Source organism: Dermacentor variabilis, chromosome 3 (assembly GCF_050947875.1).
Source record: "Dermacentor variabilis isolate Ectoservices chromosome 3, ASM5094787v1, whole genome shotgun sequence".
Taxonomy (NCBI): Eukaryota; Metazoa; Arthropoda; class Arachnida; order Ixodida; family Ixodidae; genus Dermacentor; species Dermacentor variabilis.
Genome location: NC_134570.1, coordinates 220,837,901 through 220,862,234, shown reverse-complemented (window position 1 = coordinate 220,862,234; position 24,334 = coordinate 220,837,901). Strand labels below are relative to the sequence as shown.

General features: G+C 45.8%; 1 protein-coding gene across 2 annotated transcripts in view; it reads right to left on the bottom strand.

Annotated features, from left to right (window-relative positions):
- The window catches only part of LOC142576651 (DIS3-like exonuclease 2), a 318,054-nt gene that overhangs the window by 270,443 nt on the left and 23,277 nt on the right, over nucleotides 1–24,334 (bottom strand). For both annotated transcript variants that reach the window (XM_075686870.1, XM_075686871.1), the window contains one exon: nucleotides 9,982–10,301. In XM_075686870.1, coding sequence (XP_075542985.1) covers nucleotides 9,982–10,301 — 320 coding nt within the window. The remainder of the gene's footprint in view (nucleotides 1–9,981; nucleotides 10,302–24,334) is intronic.

Sequence of the window (24,334 nt, the reverse complement as noted above, 5' to 3'; positions counted from 1 at the left end):
GCTGAGTGTGTTGAATGTACGCAGTGTGATTGGAGTCACCCCTATCACCTGCACATCGTCTGCGCTGCTGCCCCGGACTAAGATCGAGCCACCCCGGGCGATGGTGGTGCTGTGGCCAGTTCGGCGCAGCGACTTCGGCGGCCTCCTGTATCCAGCTCACAACCCTCGGCGGCGGACAAAAGAGCCGGCGCTCACCGACAGCTACGGCGGCTCTTTCCAGCAGGGCGCGTCGGCGCGAGCGACGCTTGCTCGTACCGACTACTGCCGACTACCGACAGGCGAGGTTACTTGGGCGCCGGTAGACACGGAGCTCTCTCTTCCCCGGCGGGTCGGCGAACGGCGTGGACATACCGCGCGCCGCCGACCCATGCTTATGCGAGACCGCCTCGCGTGGCCGCCTTGGAATGCGCCACCATTCGCGTGACAGAACCCGCGAACGACCTGGCGTTGGGATCCAGCATGGGGCGAACATATTCGCTCGTTTTCCGGTCGCGGTGAGTCGGACTTCTAGATTTGTCGCGCGCCCATCGGCACATGTTGTGGATAGCAACTCGGCTAGCAGGCATTGATCTATGAAAGGTGCAATAAATGCCCTTGTGATTGTTTGCACAACTGTGTTGTTGTTCCTTTGTCCCAAGAGTACGGGTGGGAGAGACCCCATAGTGGTAATCACATTGGTGCAACTTGTGACCACTCTTGACGTTGTTTTCCGAGTCTGCAAAAGCCCGAAGCGCTGGCTGTGGAGACTGCAATGGTTGCTGCTGGTACCTCATCAGGTTGTAATGCAGGCTCATGAATCACACAACGGCGTGCGAGCCACCGGAGAAGCCGCCATATGGGATTGCCTCCTTTTCTTCTTGGATCTACTCATCATGACCTATTCATCATGACTTATTCATCAGGAGCAGGTCATCCATGCCGTCATTCCCATTCTCGATGTAGGCACCACGAAGGGGCCCGCTGGTGCATCAGCATGGCGGTCAGCGATAGATCATGACGGTGCTGGTATAGTTGCAAACAATATCAGTGGACTTTGGATGAAGTCATCGAACTTGTTGTCAGGCATCTCTGGCAGTAGCAGACTTCCGAGTGTAGTCAGCGAGAAATGCTGGTCGATAAAAGTGAGCTTCTTTGTCGAAGACGTTAGCACTGTCGTGTCTGACTTTGTCGTAACTGTAATGTTCTTAATGGAGTAGTAGCAGTTGTATAGGTCTGATGTGAACTGGGGAGGCTGCACATAGCGGTCTGTCTATGTCACAACTACCTTGCAGCACTGCTAAAGGTATGAGGTGTAGTCAAACCCCGTTACAACGAACACCACATTAACGAACAGTTCAGATTAACGAACATTTAAGAAATCCCATGCCGACTGCTTATAGTTTCAATGTAAAAATATTTCACTACTACGAACTTCAGAATAACGAACATTTCAGAATAACGATCATTATTTAATTTCCGTGCTATCTTAACAACACCTCAGTACTACGAACTCATATCCCGAAAAGCGAGGATTCTTAGATTTCAGTGTATCCATCACGGCAGTCGGAGCTCTAAGCTAGCAGACGACGCAGCGCGAAGAGCGGGTGCCTTGCAACTTGCTTCCCGCAAAAACCTGAGATGGCGCGGGAGGAGAAAGATGCGGGCGGGGACTTTTTTTTCCCCCTTCTTCGTTGCGGAGGCAACGTCGCACCAGGTTTTGTGAGTGGAGAGGCGGGAGCATGGGCTCGTAAAACCTGAGACAGTGCGGCAGAAGGAAAAAAGAAGTTGTAATTAACGCTGGAGTGGGCCTTTTCTTTTTTTCCTGTTGCGGAGGCAACGCCACATCACATTTTTCTTGCTTGTTTTCTCAGTTGTTCGCGCGCTGTCACCATTATCAGGCCTGTCCATCTTGTTTTTCTTCTGGTTATATTATTGTGTTAGAAGTGCGTGCCGGCGTTCACGTTGCCATGAGCTCAACAACTCTAACAACGGCGAAGAAGCGAAAGCAGTTTTCTTTGAGCGAGAAAGTAGACATTCTTCGCGAGATAGAAGACGGGAAGAAACAATCCGTCGTAGCTAAAGAACGTGGAGTGTCGCGGTCGACGATCGCCACGATTCTCAAAGATAAAGAGAAAATCTTGAAGCACCAGCAAGAATCTCAGCTTGCCCCATCAAGGAAGCGACTGCGGCTTGGCGATTTCCAGAATATTGACGCAGCAGTGCTGACTTGGTTTAAAGACGTGAGAGCACAGAATGTGCCCGTGTCAGGCCCAATGCTGCAGGAGAAGGTGCGGCAGTTCGCTGCAATTCTTGAGGTCACCGGCTTCGAAGCGTCTTCTGGCTGGCTCCACCGTTTTCGCCAACGAAACGGCGTAACCTGGCAGTCTGTGTCTGGCGAGGAGAAGGCAGCAGATGAAGCAGCAGCAGCAGCCACGTGGAGGGAGCAAAGCTTCCACGAAATAGTCAAGTCTTATGCAGCAGCTGATGTTTTTAATGCAGACGAGACGGCCTGCTTTTATCAGCTGCTCCCGGACAAGACAATGCATTTTAAAGGAGAACAGTGCAGAGGCGGCAAAAAGTCGAACCTTCGCGTCACCGTGCTGTATTGCTGTAATGCAGATGGCACTGAAAAGTTGAAGCCTCTGGTGATCGGGAGGTTTTCGAAGCCGCGCTGCATGAAAAATGTAGTGTCGCTGCCGTGCCAGTACAGGGCGAATCAGCGTGCCTGGATGACCCGCGAGCTCTTTTCCGAGTGGCTGCTGACGGTAAACGAGAAGATGAGGAAGGAGGGGCGGCACATTTTGATGATTGTGGACAATTGCTCGGCGCACATTGTCAACATACGGCTCACGAATGTGCGGCTCGAGTATCTGCCGCCGAACTGCACATCAGTACTTCAGCCACTGGACCAAGGTATAATAAGGAGCGTGAAGTCGCACTTCCGGAAGCGCCTTGTTCAGCGGCTGCTCATCAACCTACGCCTGCAGCACTCGACAGCCATCAACGTCCGGCAGGCTGCGGAAATGCTGACAGGCGCATGGTGGAGCATCACGTCCACCACCATCCAAAACTGCTGGAAGAAGGCTGGCCTGACTATCACAGATGGCCAACCACAAACCGATGAACCGGCAGCGGAGGACAGTTCGAGCGAGCTTTGGAGCGAGGTGGCCGAGCAGCTAGCCGTCGATCCTTCAGTCACATTTGACGACTATGTCCAGTGTGACGACGCGACGTGGACCTCAGCGGAGCTTACCACTGATGACATACTGCAGAGCGTCCAGGGCACGGCGACTCAAGATGAGGAATGCAGCGACGACATGGACGATGACGTTACGGCAGTACCCGAAGACCGCGACGAGTCCGTGTCGGCCACAGATGCGTTGGACTACTTGCGAAAACTCCGCATATTTATAGCCAAAAGTGGCACAGCGACCGAAGGCGTGCATAAGAGTGCGGACGGTCTGGAATCGTTCGTGCTGCAGAGTCTGTGCTGCGCCCGTCAAAAGACGATCACGGACTATTTCAAATAAATGTGCCTTGTCTGTCGATCACGTGTGCATTGTGTGAGAAACGAGTTCAAGGAGGTACCGTTTCAAAGGTAGGACGTTTACGTTACTGAAATGCTATTATTATGGCTAATTTTTGGGCTTTCAGTATAACGATCTTTCAGAATAACGAACATTTTCCCGCGGTCCCCTGAAGTTCGTTATACCGAGATTTCACTGTACACAGGCAACATCTTTACACAGCAGAATATAGTTCTTAAGAGGGTTTTGGCTTTGCTTCTTGCATGATGTGTTACAGCGATACGTGCCAATTTTACCTACTTCGTAATGTTGAGGTTTAACTGTACTTATACTAATTGCATATTTACCTATTTGTAGCCCTATATTTATACAGTGAACTTTCATTAATACGAAGTTCACAGGGACCGCAAAAAGCTTCCGAGTTAAAAAAACTTCCAATTAAGCATAAAACACAAAAACAGCATTTTATTGGTAGCGAAATCCAGTATTTTCTCTAAGAAAAATAGTCGGTCATCTTGCTCTGCTTCTTGCCGAATCGCACTGCTGAAAGCAAGTTCTGCAGGTCGTAGATGTGGCGGAACGCTTCTTCTGCATTACCTTCAGCGGCAAAGAAGCGCTCCGCGAGAGCAAGGCCCGCAGCTGCATCGGCAGCCTTTGGTTGCGGCTCGTCTTTGACATTGTCACTTTCCTGGGTCGGTTCCTGGGGCTGAATAATCTCCACAATCTCATTATCCGTTAGTGCACTGCACATTTCGCGCGCCTTGTCTACGGCGACGTAATCTTCAAAATTGACGTCCCCGAGAGCATCACCAAAATCAGTGCCGTCAAGCTTGCTTGTTGACGCTTCCTCCGCTGTAATTTCAGAGGCATCCTCCGAAGAAGCTGCCACAAAACTGCAAGCCCTGAAGCAGTTTGCGATTGTTTCTTGCTTCACACGATCCCATGCTCGCGCCAACATGTGGATGGCACTAAGCAGGCTCACCTCGTACTTTGTGGAGCTATCCATACACAAAATCATGCGCTCGAGGAGGTGCCGCCTGTACAGGACTTTAACATTCTTGATGATGCCTTGGTCTATTGGCTGCAAAACAGCCGTTGTGTTTGCAGGCAAAAATGCGAGGCGTATTGCACTCAAGGCTGGCACATTCACATGAGCACTGCAGTGATCCACAAGGAACAACACCCTGCGGTTCGAAGAAGCAAACTTGCGGTCCAATTTCGTTATCCAGCTCTTGAAGATTTCGGCCGTCATCCACGCTTTCTTGTTCGACTCATAGTCCACAGGCAGCGTCTTTACGCTTTTAAAACATCTCGGCTTGGCGGCTTTCCCGATCACAAGTAAGCGACATCGTTCCGTGCCAGTCATGTTTGCCGCGATCAGCACAGACACCCTCTCCTTGCTGCATTTGCCCCCAGCACAGTTGTCGTTCTTGATGACAGGGTCTTCTCTGGTAGAAGCCGATAGAAGAGTGCAGTCTCATCTGCATTGAAGATGTCTTCCGGTCTGTATTCGCCGAGATATTCACGCAACTTTCCGTCCTTCCACGTGGCTATGTTTCCTGGTTAACGGACGCTTTTTCACCACACACGCTCTTAAAAACCAGGTCATGGCGATCTTTAAAGCGTGTCAGCCATCCATTAGACGAAACGAAGTCATCGATCCCCAACATTGCTGCAAGCGTTCGGGCTTTCATCGCAACAATGTCTCCGCTGAGAGGAAGTTTGTTGCTCCTGGCCTCTTACTGCGCACGCTGCAAGCCTAATCAGCCACTTCGCCAGAGCTGGTCGCTGAGGCTGCGACAGCCGCGGCAAGGAATCACCGTGCCGCTCCAGGAAGGGCGGTGTTGCGGACGGTTGCGGTGGCGATGACACCAACGCGGAGCACGGAGCTGTTGCAGCACTTGAAAAATTGCACATTCTACCAAAGAATGACTGTCACCTTGAGGATCCCGGCTGAAGATTAACTTCCAATTAAACAATATTACTGGATGAGGACTTCGAATTATCGAGCAATTTCTTCAATAGGATTTCATGCAAAACTGATGGGACCAGCACTTCACTTCTAATTAACCGAAAATTCCAATTAAGCGGCTTCGAATTATCGGGAGTCGACTGTATCGACTAAAATTTTATGTTGCTCTCCTGCTATGCTCTCAGTTGAGAGCAGCAGTATTCAAAATAAATAAATAGATCATCATCATCATCATCATCAGCCTGTTTTATGTCCACTGCAGGACTAAGGCCTCTCCCTGCGATCTCCAATTGCCCCTGTCCAGCACCAACCGATTCCAACTAACACCCGCGAATAAATAAATAATTAAATAAATAAAAGCGACAGAGGTAGTGTAGGTATACCAGTATGCCTTCCATTTACCCATTCCGTCTGCATTGCAATCATACTGTGTGGAAGCTTGCCGGCTGTAGGCAACAAATCTAGCAGCCTGATGTTTGCTTTTACCGTTTATGTTCTAGTCCTCACTGCACAACTTTGTTCAGCAATGGGGGTGTTTGTGTGCGAGCAGAAAATACCACTTTGCGACCTGCTCAGACTACGGTGGTTGATTCCAACTGTGTTATCATTGTCACCAACACTGATCAGATAAGTTAATTAGGAAATGGTTTTCTGGTTACCTACTGCAGCACAGATTAAAATGCATTCGCAGATGTATAGGCAAAAATGTTTCGAGTGGCTGAGCGATTGCACACCTGCTGTTTGATTCATGCTGCAGAAAGAAAACTCGTGGTGCCCCGCTTATCGGGTATGTCATGCCTGACTTCGCCGCTATGGAAAATGAAGTTGCTCGAGTACATATGTCAGTGGCACTTGCATGGGGAGGGCATAGCAATGACTTATATGCTTATTGAAGTTCAACATTTTGTTATATTTCTTATACACACAGAGTTTCCTATAACAATAACTTCACTGAGCACACTCCATACATGACGGAGTCCTAAAAAAAAAAAAGCGATAGCCAGCTATCAATACCAGTGAATATTAAATTGGCTTTCACCAGATAATTTGAACTTGAGCAGTCAGCACACATGCTCCTGACCTCTGACTCCAATAGTGACCCCTTTAGTGGTAGCATATTCCGACGGAGCTTTGGGACAGTGAATACGTTGAACAGAGATCATCTACTGTAGAAAATGCCTATCTTCAGCATGCCCTGGGAAGATTTTCAAACAATGACCGTAGCCTACGTCTGATTACACAACTTAACGAATTCTAATACTCGCCTTCATTTTTTTTTTACAGTGAAGTCGTTTATGGCTAGGGTTCCATGGATTTTTCGTGTGCGTCAACAGATCTGCATATGTAAAAACTCAGCTCCCGAGTTTGATGCAAAATCGCTTCATTCTATGCAAAAGCTTATACGTCTTATCACTTGGATATGCCTTTTCAGTAGATTAGTTATCAATAGACACATTTTCAAGATCAGTAGAATCTCAGGTGGATACATTTTTTTCTTCAAACTTACGGGGGTATGAGCCATTGTTAAAGGGATATGAGCCATGCATTGTCTTATGTGACAGACAAATTTCTCATTGGGTAGGCACAGAAATGCTTACGCATTTAATAACAGAGGTAATGCAAGAATGTGTGTGCAACCTATCGTCACGATGACCGCCGATCAGGACAATAAATGTGTCCATACCTTTGCTCAAAATTCTGTGTCATCTCTGTATCATGTGCTAAACCGGGGCCATATTCTGAAACGATCACTTTTGGTGATAATATCGCCTTGGCCACACCTTCGCAATCGGTGCGCACTGGTTGCCTGTTTTAGCAAAATCAGATGAGCTGATTGGATGGCGGAGCACCATGTCACCTGATTTTGCTCAACCAGCCAATCAGAGTGCCTGACGGCGACACTATTGCCTCGGGGATAGCATCACCATAGTGGATCACTTCAGAATACGTACCCAGCTTTGCTGGTCATCCACTTTAGAGTGGAATGGCTTATAATTTTTTTTACAAGAAAATTGCGCCGAAAATTGCCTGCGCAACGCAACGGAAGCAATACCAAAACATCTTCGTGACGTTTGTATGCTTTACCGCGCAACACGGATGTACTGTGGCGAAGCTGACTTAAGGGAACTGGACGCCATTGTGTAATGCGTATATAAAACCTCGTTAAACTGTACCAGCTTAAACAGTACTTTCATTTTAAAAGTAGTAAAGTCAAATCTTAGAATCTTGGAATCTTGGAATACCGGAATCTTGGAAGAACGCTAACATAATCCTAATCCATAAGACAGGGGACGCCAAAGACTTGAAAAATTATAGACCGATCAGCTTACTGTCCGTTGCCTACAAAGTATTTACTAAGGTAATTGCAAATAGAATCAGGAACACCTTAGACTTCTGTCAACCAAAGGACCAGGCAGGATTCCGTAAAGGCTACTCAACAATAGACCATATTCACACTATCAATCAAGTGATAGAGAAATGTGCAGAATATAACCAACCCTTATATATAGCTTTCATTGATTACGAGAAAGCGTTTGATTCAGTCGAAACCTCAGCAGTCATGGAGGCATTACGGAATCAGGGTGTAGATGAGCCATATATAAAAATACTGGAAGATATCTATAGCGGCTCCACAGCCACCGTAGTCCTCCATAAAGCAAGGAACAAAATCTCAATAAAGAAAGGCGTCAGGCAGGGAGATACGATATCTCCAATGCTATTCACAGCGTGTTTACAGGAGGTATTCAGAGACCTGGATTGGGAAGAATTGGGGATAAAAGTTAATGGAGAATACCTTAGTAACTTGCGATTCGCTGATGATATTGCCTTGCTTAGTAACTCAGGGGACCAATTGCAATGCATGCTCACTGACCTGGAGAGGCAAAGCAGAAGAGTGGGTCTAAAAATTAATCTGCAGAAAACTAAAGTAATGCTTAACAGTCTCGGGAGAGAACAGCAATTTACAATAGGCAGCGAGGCACTGGAAGTCGTAAGGGAATACACCTACTTAGGGCAGGTAGTGACGGCGGATCCGGATCATGAGACGGAAATAATCAGAAGAATAAGAATGGGCTGGAGTGCGTTTGGCAGGCATTTTCAAATCATGAACAGCAGGTTGCCGTTATCCCTCAAGAGAAAAGTATATAATAGCTGTGTCTTACCAGTACTCACCTACGGGGCAGAAACCTGGAGGCTTACGAAAAGGGTTCTACTCAAATTGAGGACGACACAACGAGCTATGGAAAGAAGAATGATAGGTGTAACGTTAAGGGATAAGAAAAGAGCAGATTGGGTGAGGGAACAAACGCGAGTTAATGACATCTTAGTTGAAATCAAGAAAAAGAAATGGGCATGGGCAGGACATGTAATGAGGAGGGAAGATAACCGATGGTCATTAAGGGTTACGGACTGGATCCCAAGGGAAGGGAAACGTAGCAGGGGGCGGCAGAAAGTTAGGTGGGCGGATGAGATTAAGAAGTTTGCAGGGACGGCATGGCCACAATTAGTACATGACCGGGGTTGTTGGAGAAGTATGGGAGAGGCCTTTGCCCTGCAGTGGGCGTAACCAGGCTGATGATGATGATGATGAAAGTCAAATCCCTGACTCAGTGGCCATTGAACATAATGCGCTTTGTATCTGCACAAACAGTACCACCTTATTGCATACGTATTGGCTAACACTTAGTGTTTCCCACTTTTCGCCCCGCAAGCACGGCAGTACGTCAGCCCGGCAGAACAACGAGTCTCGGAGATCAGAACAGTCTCCGAGCGCAAACGCAAAGGGCGCTTGGAAGGGTGAAGCCACAGCAACATGAACATCATTTCAGCGCTGTGCCAGAGCAGCACCTCCTCCATGGAGGAAAGAAACAAAATAGGAGAGGCCTTGACGTCACATTTTTGAAGTTGGAAATGCGGCCATGTTGGTGTGCCATCATCTCTTCTTGCACCTCCAATCAGCTCGTCGGAAAAGACAGACGCGAACTTTGAACTTGCATTGCTACAAGTCGCCGGGAGTGTGTGTGCTGCCGATGTGCATCGTAACAAAGCCTGTAAAACTTCTGTAACAGTTTTAGTGAAGCAGACATGCACCTATGCTTTTCCGTGGCACGTTGAAGAAGACGATGAAGATGCGCACCGTGATTACTTGACAGTCTCTGTTGCCGGTTGACATGCACACACACAGGCCCAAAACACAACCCTTAAGCTTACATCTGGGCAACCAAATCTTTGTGATGGTGCAATGTCTGATGCCTCTGACAGTAGGCTGCCACCAACGTTGCCGCCTGCAGTTTCGGCTTCGTATCCGATTGTAACGTGCAGGCAATTTTCGGACCCATTTTCTCGAAAGAAAGGTGCGCGTTAGATTTGGGTAAATGTGGTCAGCCTACCGACTATAGATCACAACCAACACATAGCATGCAAACATCAGTCGGCCCACAAGTGAGCCCCGTGCGAGGTTTCCATGTGTCCCCGTAGTTGCGGCCACCGCCATTACGTGCCCACCTGCTTCCAGGAGGTGGGCCTCCCCCCGTGCGCTTGCAACGGTGAGCCGCGTGCTGTGCTTTGAGTGCCGGCGGCAACAAGGCCGATCCGCCTCCTCGCCGTGGATCCGAGGCTGCCCGGTCTCGAGTGGGACCCCACGAGGCGGCTCCTGACGAGGACGACGAAGGGCTGGCACTCACTGGCACAGACGGGTGTCGGCCGGCGAGGGGCGACCGTGCCGCTGTCGCAGCAGAGGAGGCATTGGCACGCAAGTTGCTCGGGTCGCTGAGAGAAAGCCGACCCCGCTCGCACGTTGCCAGGCACAGCTGTTGACGCTTGGCCTGCACACACACACAACCAGGTGAGCCCAATTTCCAGATGCATTTCATTAGCAAAAATGCTAATGCAATTAAGAGGAAGCTTTAGCTTTGGGTCTCCTATCTTAATATGTGGGAAAAGACTGAAAAAAGTAACGGCAACCATTGCACCAAATTTGATGACGTTTGTTGCATCTAAAAGAAAAGTGTGAAAAGTTAGTGAATCTAGAGTTAATTTTGATTTAGGCCATCAATTACTTTATACAATTATTGAAAGTCGTAATATTTAGAGAAATGAAATATCAAGTTTACAACTTTGTAGTTCAGCAATGAAAAATGATATCGCAAATCTGAACCTTCATTTAATCATATTTACATTTAAAGCAGACAAATTGATATATTATATGCCCCTGTGAAATATATTACTAATTTATGAGTAGGTGCATTCAAGACTATTGTGAGTAGGAATTTTGCAAAACTCTTAGAAATTGTAACAAATACACGTAAGCTGTAAATTCATGCACTAAGTTGGCTCACTTTAGATGCTGTAACAGATGCACTTTACAGGACTGTGACATATCCTTTTAGTGTAGAGCTACGAATTTGTGAACTTCAGGGTTCAATTTATTTAAATTTACCAATTTCGGGTAATCTTTATGTAAGAAATCGAGGCACTAAATCAAAATTTGGCTTCTTCCAGTCACTAGAGTTTAACTTTCTCTCTGAAATGCAACAAATTTTATTAAAATCAGTCCATGGGTTCTCAGAAAAGCATTTCTGCACTTTACATGTACAGCAAACTCCCGATAAGACGAACTCGATTAATCCAAATTCACGAATATACCGAACAATGTGGGAACGTTTGGTTGGTTTTTCATACACTCGCTATAAAAAAGATCCACTTACTCCTCCTCATTATTAGGAATTGCTTCGCATACACTCTACGGTTAAGATTAACTTTTGCCACCAACAATGGTGATTCCACACAGAGGAGATTACAGTCCTGGCAGGTCATCCACGGGACACCAACAAGAAAGAAAGACAGGTTGTCTACCAAGTTGACATTTCCAAATTCCCCGAGTTTTCCAGGTTTTCCCTGAGCACCTTTGCAAAATTCCCTGAATGAGCCAGAACTTTGTTTTATGTCAAGACAGGCTGACACCACGTTGCCCGATGCTGTCACTCTCTAGTAAGCATGCTGAAAAAAAAAAATGAATTAATCCAGTTTGAATAGTAAGGATTAATATCTATTTTATTTAAAAAGAAAACAGAAGGAAGGTGTTAGTAAAATGCACAGCGAAAGAAACGGTAAAGCCCATTCCAAATTCAGTCGAACATTTTCAAATACGAATGAAAGGGAGATGCGTACATACAATACAATATGAGCTATTTCTATCTACTGATAGCAAGCTCATCTGTATGAGGCCCTGAACTTTGTCACAACTAAGGTTCTCTCTCAGCAGCTGGGAAGTCAACCTCAACTGTCCTGACATACTCTCAGCCCGTACACAACATCTCAGTGTTGGGTTTCACTGCTTAAAACAGTTTATTTTGGTTTGGACAAGGGACACCTGTATCTCAGCGTTAGCCAACACTTAGTTTATTTAGCTCAAGCTCCTTCAAAAAGGCGGCGGCACCCTTCCTTTCCCGTTAATTCCTCAGTGCGTCGGTCCTTTCTGTTCTCATCCTCCTTCTACCGCGCTTTCACCACATGGATCATCTGAAGCATCCTCTTGGTCAGTTGTACAGTCAACGTCCGATTTTTCGGATTCCCTAGGGGCCGCAAAAACATCTGAAAATCGGGCAGCCCAAAAATAATGAATGCCTGTCTTTAACTGCCCTTAAAGGCTAAAATTGCCACAGGCACGCCCGAAAAAAGAGAGAGAGAGAGAGAAAATGATAAATGAAAGGTAGGGAGGTTAACCAGGACTGAGACCAGTTGGCTACCCTACACTGGGGAAAGGGGGACGGAAAGATTAAAAGAGAAAGTCCACTGGGGATATCAGTCGGTCACTCAGTCCGGATCACAGACGCTGACTCAATCCGGTATCTTTCAAATATCGCAGCAGCGCTTTTGTGGCCTTTCGTAGCTGCGATATGCGAGGCCATGGTCCCAAGATCTTGTTCAAGGTGAACGGCTTTCCATCTAGCTGATTGAGAGCTGTGCAGAGGTCTTGCCTTTCATCTTCAAAAGATGGGCAGTAGCATAGTAGGTGTTCTATGGTTTCCTCGACACTGCAGGCATTGCACTCGGCGCTATCAGCCATTCCAATCAAAAATGCATATGCATTGGTGAATGTGACGCCCAAACGTAAGCGGCACAGCACTGTTTCCTAATTTCGCGGAAGACCTGGTAACAGCCGCAGTTGCATAAAGGGATCGAGGGAATGCAATCGATGTTGAGTGAATTCAGGTGTGTGCAACTTCTCCAATGTCAAAGAGTGCGCTAGCTTGCCTAAGTGTTGGGCTGCATCGGTCCGCGATAAAGGTATAGAAACAAGGGTCGCGCCTTCGTGTGCTTTCCTAGCAGCTTCGTCAGCGAGGTCGTTGCCAGAGATACCGCAATGACCAGGCAGCCACTGAAACACGACGTCGTGTCCTTTCGTGATCATGTGATGGTGCATTTCTCGATCTCCGACAACGAGTTGTTCACATGAACCGCGACAAAGAGATGACAGAAGACATTGTAGGGCCGCCTTTGAATCACCTGAAAAAGCTCTTAAGGCCTGCCACTACACTTACTAGGCATATCGGTGCTCGTGCTGTGACAGGAGATGGGGGTGCACGTATGTATAATTAAGGAATAGATACTGTGTCCCGTGACAATTGCCCCTTCCCACGCTTGTTATGTTTCACCGCCTAACACTAATGTACTGAGGCGAAGCTAACTTTCGAAGACTGACATTACACAACGCGCTGTGCTCTGCGAGCTTCAAAGCCAATCGCGAGGATTACAAAGGCGGAGTCGGTGCCATTGGTGATAGCGGTGAATTCTTTCAAAGAAAAACACGGCACCGCACGGCAAGAAGCTTAATAGCGAACACAGAAGCAACTAGGCCTAACATTGCCGCGGTGGTGGTTATGGCTGCCAGCGGATCTGCGTGTGAGAGTGCCGGTTCGAGGCGGCGAGATAATCAAAATAGCGGCGGTGGCGGATTTGATTAATGCCATTTCAGACCTGCAGTCAGGGCAATATACATTGACTATATGGAGTACGTGGTGGTGCCGCAAAGCCGTGCAAATTATCGGGCATGTCCGAAAAATCGGGCGTCTAGAAAATCGGTCGTTAACTACTCTGGCAATACATCGTGCCGATGACACGGCGTCAATGACGATTCGTTGCGATTCCTCTGTTACTGGAGCCAGCATTAACACGACTTTCGTTCCCTTTCAATAAAGTTACAGCTAATTTTCCCTGATAGAAGCACAAATTCCCTGAGTTTTTCTAGACTGTTCAAATTCCCTGAGAATTCCCGGTTTTCCCGGTTGGTAGACACTCTGAAAGAAGAAGAAAACAAAAAAGAAGAACAAGAAAAGGAAACTACTCCCTGGCAAAGTGGCACAAAGCTAAACTGCTCCACGGAAGGAGCAATAGAAATGAGAAAGAAAAAAAGAAACAAAAAAAGTGATCTTTCTCACACATTGCACAGTGAGGCTCTGAGTCGGGCAGAAATAGCCATATTTTCATTTTTACATGCTGCCCACTTGTCGGCCATGTTGCCAGCACCTCCATGAAATTAAAACTAATGAAATCTCGCCGATTTAATAGTGCTCACCGGCCACACCCAAACCACAAGAAAAGACAAGCAAGGTGTCTGAGCTCTAAAGGCTGCATTTCCTATTTGCGCTATTTTTCATGCAAGTTCCATTCCCTCTTTTTACCACTCGTAGCCTGCTGATGCCATTGATAACACAGGCGGAGTGTCGCTCTGACCCTTGACGAAGCACAAAAAATGTGAAAAGGAATAGCATAAAAGGCATTGCTAAAAAATCGTGGCCACAGGCTATTTAGGTGAAAGGCAAGTGTACTTGTGCATGGCAAAGTGTTGGCAAACTTGGGCCATTTTCTCGGACGATCATTCTCCGAGATACATTCACTTTCGACACGCATACATCATATGACGGCACATATTTCGGGCAGCGGTGCTTCCACACTGTGATAAGATAGCGTGCTTGGCACTGCGCCAAGCATGCCGTCACTCATAGATGCACCTTCTTTATTGATACTGTTAACCCTCACCTGTGGGTTGTTACAAGGAGGGAAAATAGTAGAACACAAGCAAATTTGATATTTCATAGCATCAGGTTGGGTGCCCACGATACAAAATATCAATCAAGCATTCAAATTTGTGCACATCTGTCTGATCTACATCAGGTAAGGCATTCCACATTTCAATTATATCCGGGAAAAAAGAATAACGAAAAACATCAACACGTGTGTTATAACACTTGACGGCTCTGCTGTAGTTAGTTTATTCTCTCACTACGATTTGCAGGGAACTGGGCATATTTTTCCTTTTTCATCTTCAAAAGCCTTTGAAGTAACTGAAAAAAATCTTAAGTCTGGTTTTCTTCCTTCGGGTTTCCAGCAACTCAAGCCCACGCGAACACAGAATTGTTACCAAGTCCTTCGGTACCTTGAAGCAATAAAACGAGCAGCCATTCTCTGAATTCTTTCTAGTTTGTCTATTAAAACTTTTTGGTGGGGGCTCCAGACAACACAAGCATATTCTAAAGATGGACCTATGAGAGTTTTATAAGCAATTAATTTGGCATCCTTCCTCGCATGTTCCAGCTTTTTCTTCAGTGAATACAGTTTTTGTAAAGCCGTCGAGCATAGGTTATCGATATGTTTACGCCAGTCTAAATATGTGAAATCGTGACCCCTAAATACTTGAATGTATCTACATTTCTTAGTTTGTTGCTTGCAATGTTGTAGAAGAATGGCGCCACAGTTTTTTGTTAGTAACATGTATAAAAGTCGATTTGTTGTAATTGATTTCCATGTCCCATTTTTCACACCAAAGGTGAAAGGAATGAAGGACCCGATTAATTGCTATTTGGTCATCAATGTGCGTTACCATAGAGTAAATTAAACAATCGTCAGCAAAAAGCTTCAATTCCACAGGGAACTCAACAATCTCTGTAATGTCATTAATATAAACCAAGAACCGCAATGGGGCCAGAAAAGACCCCTGGGCGACACCAGAAAGCGCTTCTAACGGAGGGGACAAGCACTCGTCCACCCGCACCACCTGCCTGCGATTGTGTAGGTAGGCTTCAATCCATTTTAGAATAGTATCATTTATTCCTGCTTTATGTAACCTGAAAACTAATTTATGGTGTGAAACTATGTCGAAGGCTTTCGCAAAGTCTATGCAGATGACGTCAATTTGCTCTTGGGCGTCTATAGCTGAAGTAAAATCGTGAATAGTTTCTATGAGCTGGGTTACTGTAGACAGCCCCTTTTGGAAACCATGTTGGTGCTGATAAAAAAAGTTGTTATTTTCAAGACAAATGAGAATATGCTTAGTTATGATATGCTCTAAGACTTAACAACAGACGCTAGTCAGGGAAACTGGGTGATAGTTATTTATTAGCAATCAGTTGCTGCTTTTAAAAACAGGAGTTATGACTGTGCAACGCCAGTCTTGTGGCAGCGAGTGAGTTTGCAATGACTCCACAAAGACTACATTTAAGAAAAATGACACCCACTCCGTATATTGCTTTAGAAATTGGGTTGGTATTCCATCCGGCCCACTAGCTAGCCTTAGAATCTAAGAGCAGCAGTTGGTTAAACACGTCTGCTTGAGTGACGACAAGATTTTCCATCCCACATGAAAAGGAAAACGGCAGACAGGTGGTTGCGGAATCAGTGCTAGGCGCTGGAAAAACTGATCGAAAGAAATTATTAAAATTACTCGCAATATTTGCTTTTCGCGTTACTATTACATTGTTAACTTGGATCTTGTTTATTTGTTCTTTTTGTCATTCAGATAAAGCCAAAATTTTTGAGGTGATGCTCTCATAAAGGTTTTTAATGTTTGGTTAAAGAACCGCTCTTTTGATTCCTTCAGTGCCGTTTTCAATGCCCTTCGCAATTTAGACACCTCAGCGGAGATACCTAGCCTTTTGCGTAAGCGCTTTATTTTGCGCTTAATATGAACTGTATGTCGATTAATCCAAGGGTTCCGTCATTTTATAATTTTTAATCGAGTTCCACCGATTCACAATCACAGACAAGTTCAAACTGGTCAAATGACCATTCTAAGAAATCAAGAATAGATATGTCGTCTGCCCGACTATAGTCCATAACTTGCACAGGTGTAAACGGCTGGGAACGAGTGCTTGCGCTAGACACTATGTGTAAAAGAACCATCTTATGATCTGATAGACCATCTTCCACAGACACTGTATAGTCACCTATTTTATTCGAAAGAAACACCAAGTCCAACAATGATCGAGATTCAGGCGTTACACTCATATTTTCTTTCACGAGTTGCTTTAGATTGTGCGAGACCATTATTTGAAGCAGCTTTTCACTACTAAAAATTTCTACGTGCCAGGTAGTAAACTGTCCTAGTTAATATAAGCTAGATTAAAGTCCCCGGTCATCATTAGTCTGGTGTTACGGTCCAAATGATTGCATAGGAACTCATTCAGCTTATCCAAAAACTCGAGTGCAGTGGCAGGTAGTGTATATACTGTGCCAACAAGATATACAGTGTTCGCGTAAGTAATTTTGCACCACACTGTCTCGGGGATACAGTCGACTCCCTATAATTCGAAGCCGCTTAATTGGAATTTTCGGTTAATTAGAAGTGAAGTGCTGGTCCCGTCAGTTTTGCATGTAATCCTATAGAAGAAATCGCTCGATAATTCGAAGTCCTCATCCAGTAATATTGTTTAATTGGAAGTTAATTTTCAGCCGGGATCCTCGAGGTGACCGTCATTCTTTGATAGAATGTGCAATTTTTCAAGTGTTGCAACAGTTCCGTGCTCCGCGTTGGTGTCATCGCCACCGCAGCCGCCCGCAACGCCATCCTTCTTGGAGCGGCGCGATTATTCATTGCTATGGCTGCCGTGGCCTCCGCGATGAACTCCGGCGGGAGGCGAAGCGGCTCCCGCCGGAGGCCCCGCGCAGCTGCCGCGCGTGGCCGGAGCTGATCGCGGAGGCCACGCGGGTGCCATAGGTGCACGCAGCGTTGCATACTGGCAGTGGCGAGATTGTGCGAGATTAGTCTTGCAGCATGCGCAGCGTATGTCGAGGCATGTGTTTTGGTCGAGCGCCTTTGTGCGGGAAGCTCATAGGCTAGGTTGTTCCACGAGTGATTCGGAATTGACTGTACCTAGTCGCGCAGTTTATAGCCATGGCAAACCGTGGCTCTTATGGCACGCTCGACCTGGCAACGAAAGTCGAGGTTTTGAAGGAAGTTGAGAATGGAGGTGCCACCAAACAAGACATAGCGCGGAAGTATGAGATCAAGCCGAACACGCTCTCTAACTATATCAAGAACAAGCGCACAATAATGGATGCATTTGAGAACGACAAGTTCAAGACTTCTCGGAAGCGAATGCGCACCGGCGCTTACCCAGAGTTGGAGAAGGCTCTGCTGGTTTGGATTAGGGAGGCCAGGAGCAACAAACTTCTTCTCAGCGGAGACATCGTTGCGATGAAAGCCCGAACGCTTGCAGCAATGTTGGGGATCGATGACTTCGTTTCGTCAGATGGATGGCTGACGCGCTTTAAAGATCGCCATGACCTGGTTTTTAAGAGCGTGTGTGGTGAAAAGGCGTTCGTTAACCAGGAAACATGCGCCACGTGGAAGGACGGAAAGCTGCGTGAATATCTCGCCGAATACAGACCGGAAGACATCTTCAATGCAGATGAGACTGCACTCTTCTATCGGCTTCTACCAGAGAAGACCCTGACATTCAAGGACGACGAATGTGCTGGGGGCAAACGCAGCAAGGAGAGAGTGTCGGTGCTGATCGCGGCAAACATGACTGGCACGGAACGATGTCGGTTACTTGTGATCGGGAAAGCCGCGAAGCCGAGATGTTTCAAAGGCGTGAAGACGCTGCCTGTGGACTATGAGGCGAACAAAAAAGCGTGGATGACGGCTGAAATCTTCAAGAGCTGGATAAGCAAATTGGACCGCAAGTTTGCTGCTTCGAACCGCAAGGTGTTGTTCCTTGTCGATCACTGCAGTGCTCACGTGAATGTGCCAGCCTTGAGTGCAATACGCCTCGCATTTTTGCCTGCAAACACAACGGCTGTTTTGCAGCCAATAGACCAAGGCATCATCAAGAATGTTAAAGTCCTGTACAGGCGGCACCTCCTCGAGCGCATGATTTTGTGTATGGATAGCTCCACAAAGTACGAGGTGAGCCTGCTTAGTGCCATCCACATGTTGGCGCGAGCATGGGATCGTGTGAAGCAAGAAACAATCGCAAACTGCTTCAGGGCTTGCAGTTTTGTGGCAGCTTCTTCGGAGGATGCCTCTGAAATTACAGCGGAGGAAGCGTCAACAAGCAAGCTTGACGGCACTGATTTTGGTGATGCTCTCGGGGACGTCAATTTTGAAGATTACGTCGCCGTAGACAAGGCGGTCGAAACGTGCGGTGCGCTGACGGATAGCGAAATTGTAGAGATTATTTGGCCCCAGGAAGCAACCCAGGAAAGCGACGATGACGTGGAAGGCGAGCCGCAACCTAAGGCTGCCGATGTAGCTGCAGGCCTTGCTCTTGCGGAGAGCTTCTTTGCCGCTGAAGGTAACGCAAAAGAAGCGTTCTGCCACATCTACAGCCTGCAGAACTTGCTTTTAGCAGCGCGATTTGGCAAGAAGAAGCAAAGCAAGATGACCGACTATTTTTCTTAGAGAAAATACTCTATTTTGCCACAAATAAAGTGCTGTTTTTTGTGTTTTGTGCTTAATTGGAAGTTCGTTTAATTCGAAGTTTTTTGCGGTCCCCGTGAACTTCGTATTAACAGGAGTCGACTGTAGTGCATTCAATCATCACAACATCAATGTGCTGTTTAACAATAATCGCAACGCCTCCACCGCAAGTATCTCTATCCCATCTAAACATTCGGTAGTTTGGTGGCACTATACAGTGACTAATTACATAGCTGTTCAGCCATGTTTCGCTTACCACTAGCACATGAAGGGTCTCCGTCAGCAACACGTATTCTAACTCAGTTACCTTATTAACAATACTGCGTGCATTCAGTGACAAGATTTGGAGCTATGAAAGGGTTGAATCATCAAGGGACCAGAATCATCATGCGTGTCATCTGTCCTTTGTGCACGGTGCTTGTTCTTATCTTGGTGGTTTAGAAGGCAACACGCATTGTTTTCGTGGTTCCATACATAAAGCTTATCGTTTACTTTAAGCTTGTCGTCGATCAAAAATACCTTCGCGCCCTTCGCCCTTTCAGCAGAAGCGCTCGCCCACAACTTCCGTTGCACATTTACTATTTCCTTTGCATAATCATTGCTGATACTCATCTTGCTTTAAATTTTTGCAGTTTTTCAGTACCTGCTCCTTTTCTTTGGTATCATAAAGCTTCATAACTGGTCTCGGTTGATTACTTTTTTTTTTGCCAATGCAATGAATTCTTTCTACAGTTTTAACTTGAACCCCCAGTTTTTCATGAAACAGTTCAACGACAGTTGCCCTCAAGTTCGTCTCTGAGTCACCGCTTTACTCCGAGATTCCAAAAATCAACAAGTTGTTATGCCGGCTGCGATTTTCATACTCTATCAATTTTTCAGCCTGGTGCCAAACTATAGCAAGAAGTTTCATTGAGCCCGCACAGCAAGAGAGTGACACATAAACCTGGTGGGGCCCAAGCAGCCTGAGGAACCCTTCGCGGCCTCCCTATTGTGTACTAGTTTAAGATGGCAACAAGAAAGAATTTCTCAGTAGCACTGTCGTGGTGTGTGTATGCGTCAGTGGTTTCTATGCTCTATCTCAGTAGTTCCTAGGTATATTTGATTGTTTGCTCTCTGATCCAAACCACTCTCTTTCTGTCTCTTAACATTATGCCTAGCAATCTTCGTTCCATCGCTCTTTGCGCGATCCTTAACTTGTTCTCAAGCTCCTTTGTGAGTCGCCAAGTCTGCCCCATATGTCAGCACTGGTAAAATGCACTGATTGTACACCTTCCTTTTCAATGATAATGGTAAGCTTCCAGTCAGGAGCTGGCAATGTCTGCCGTATCCGATCCAACCCATTTTTATTTTTCTGTGATTTTCCTTCTCATGATCAGGGTTCCCTGTGACTAATTGACCTAGTTAAACGTACTCCTTCACAGACTCTAGAGGCCGATTGGCGATCCTGAACTCTTGTTCCTTTGCCCGGCTACTTATCATTATCTATGTTCTTCTGCATATTAATCTTTATCCACATGCTTACACACTCTCTCTTAAGGTCCTCAATCATTTCTTGTAACTTGTCTGCATTGTTACTGAATAGGACAATGTCATCGGCAAACCGAAGGTTGCAGAGATATTCGCTGTCGATCTTTATTCCTAAGCCTTCCAAGTTTAATAGCTTGTATACTTCTTCTAAGCACGCAGTGAATAGCATTGGAGAGCTTGTGCCTCCCTGTCTGACCCCTTTCTTTATAGGTATCTTCCTGCTTTTCTTGTGTAGAATTAAGGTAGCTGTAGAACCTCTGCAGATATTTTCGAAGGTCTTTACGTAAGCGTTTTGTACTCCTTGATTACGTAATGCCTCTATGACTGTTGGTATTTTGACTGAGTCAAATAGCTTTCCGTAATCTATGAAAGCCATATAGAGAGGCTTATTGTACTCTGCAGATTTCTCGATAACCTGATTGACGACATGGATGTGATCCATTGTAGAGTATCCCTTCCTGAAGCCAGCCTGCTCCCTTGGTTGAATACAGTCCAGTGTTGCCCTTATTCTATTGGAGATTATTTTGATAAATATTTTATATAATACTGAGAGTAAGCTAATGGGCCTATAACTTTTCAATTCTTTAACTTATCTCTTTTTGTGGATTAGTATAATGTTTGCATTCTTCCAGTTTTCTGGGACCTTTGCAGTCAATAGACACTTCATATAAAGAGCCACTAGTTTTTCAAGCATTATGTCTGCTCCATCTTTGACTAACTCGACTGTTATTCCATCTTCTGCCGAGCTTCCTCGTTTCATGTCTTGCAAGGCCCTTCTGACCTCATCGCTAGTTATAGGAGGAGTTCCTGTATCCTGTTCATTACTGTTTCTAATTGAGGTATCCTGACTCCTCTGGGTACTGTACAGGTCAGCATAGAATTCTTCCTCTGCTTTTACTATATCTTTGAGATTGCTGATGATATTATCCTGCTTATCATTTAGTGCATACATCTTGGTTTGCCCTATGCGAAGTTTTTTTCTCCCTGATTTCAGGCTGCGTCCATTTTTTACAGCTTCAGTCTTTCTCACGTTATAGTTTTGAATATGTATCACTTATTTTGCCTTGTTGATCAGTTTTGACAGCTCCACGAATTCTTCTTATCCCTTCAGTTGGGCACTTTCATTTTTTGTCGTTTCTTTATTAGGTCCTTTGTTACTTGGGAGAGCTTGCTTACTGGTTGACTTGGTGCCTTGTCTCCCACTTCAATTGCTGCCTCTGAAATCAACCTAGTTACGGTTTCATTCATTAGCTCTTTGTCGTCATCATCTCTCTGTTCTAAGGCTGCACATTTGTTTGCAAGTACCAGCCTTAATTTGTCTGCTTTTACCCTTACTGCCTCTAGGTTGACCTGTTTCTTCTTGACCAATTTAGCTCTTTCTCTCTTCAAATTGAGGTGAATCCTAGCCCTCACTAACCTATGATCACCTCACTTTACCCTACTTATCCCTTCTACATCCTGCACTATGCTGGGATCAGCAGAAAGTCAATTTCATTTCTTGTTCCATCATTAGCGCTTTTCCAGGTCCAGTTTCTGTTGCTACGCTTCCTGAAAAAGGTGTTCATTATTTGAAGCTTATTCTTTTCTGCGAATTCTACCAGCATCTCTCCTCTAGCGTTCCTACAATTGACTCTGTAGTTGCCAATTACTTGTTCACCAGCCTGCTTTTTCCACACTTTTGCATTGAAGTCACCCATTACTTCAGTATACTGAGTTTGCACTTTTCACATCGCTAATTCAACATCTTCATAAAACTGATCTACTTCCTCATCATTGTGACTCGATGTTGGAGCGCAGGCTTGTACTACCTTTAATCTATATCTTTTATTAAGCTTGATTACGACTACAGCTACCCTCTCATTAATGCCGTAGAATTCGTCAATGTTGCCCGCTATGTCCTTATGGATTACGAATCCTACCCCCTATTGCTTCTTATCTAGGAGATCTCTATAGCAGAGGCCATGGCCGTTATTCAGCAATGTGTAAGCCTCACCAGTTCTTCTAGCCTCACTAAGGCCGATGATATCCCAAACAATGTCTGATAATTCCTCAAAGAGTCCTGCTAAGCTAGCCTCACTCGAGAGGGTTCGGGTTCGAGAGCAAACGGGTATAGACAATATTCTAATTGACATCAAGAGGAAAAAATGGAGCTGGGCAGGTCATGTAATGCGCCGGTTAGATAATCGTTGGACCATTAGGGTTACAGAATGGGTACCAAGAGAAGGAAAACGCAATCGAGGACGACAAAAAACTAGGTGGAGCAATGAAATTTAAAAATTCGTGGGTGCTAGTTGGAATCCGCTGGCACAGGACAGGGGTGATTGGAGATCGCAGGGAGAGGCCTTTGTCCTGCAGTGGACATAAAACAGACTGATGATGATGATACTTGATTGCGCCGCGAAATACATTTCATGAAAAGGGTCAGAAAAAAGACAGTGAAGCGCCAACCTAGGAAATCTGAGCACCAACTTACACAAGAAGTCCTTTTGGAATATCGTTCTCAGTAGTTTCTTGCAGCACTGTGGAAGCTGCAGGACTACTGAACTAATAGGAAGACTTAAGATGAGTTCGTTTGTGTCGTGGCTGCTCCGCATCTGCCTGACCATGCCGTCGACACAAGTTGCATGATTAGTGGATTGACCCAACAAATGTTTCGGCATTGTAACCGTAAGTTGCGTTTACATGAATGTGACAGTGGGGCTTCACTGTATCTACACGCTTTATCAGCAGTTCCGTGCCGCCTCTTTAGCCAGTAGTACACCATTATAACTGTTTATCCACGCTGCATCGCCTGCTTGGTGTGCATTCGGCATTTGTTCACCACCGTCATCATGTATCACGCTAGAGAGGTGCAGTAAATTAATCATGCAGTGAACAATTAGGGTTTTCGGTAGTAATTGTAGCTGGGCTTGTTGGTGCATATTCAGTGTTCTAGGTTGTGCTCCTTTATATTGAATTAGGCCTCTGTAGCATTGCACATTGCCACTGCATTATGGGCGCTAATGCTGCGGTGCCATCGGTCAACTGCAAATCAAAGCACTTTCATGGCTCAGCCCCATCTCTGTAGTCCCATGGGCATCAAAACAAGCAGCTGATCTCAACAATAACGAGGAAATATGCCTCATGTTTTGACCTCAGCGTGAAATGAGACTAAGTGATGATGAATTGACCATTTATTTCTTGCTGTAAGTGCAGAAAGCCAGTAACAAGCGTATTTAAATCAAAGCGGGTGGCCTGGGCCATTTGGGCGCTGCCGTGTTGCTATGTAATCATGGTTAGGGTGGGGTACCGGCAGTAACCGCCACAGTTATTCACAGTATACGACATGCATGCACAAAGGGCCTAACATGCCAATTATCTATGTAATCCATCATATACTAAGCAAATAAACTCTATAATCCCTTCAATAGTCACATAGCTATGCATGGAACTGCATTCTGGTGAGCAAGGATATGTACACTTCGTACCTTTGGCAGTTCTGCAAGCTACTCGTGAAATAGCGTATAGTACCATGGGACCGCCACATCACGTTGCAGGTGATGTGAATAGTATGCATTTTCATGTTTGAAAGCGCACTGCACTTGGTGCGCATTTTGAACTGGCCACATTAAAAGGTAACATAATTAGTCA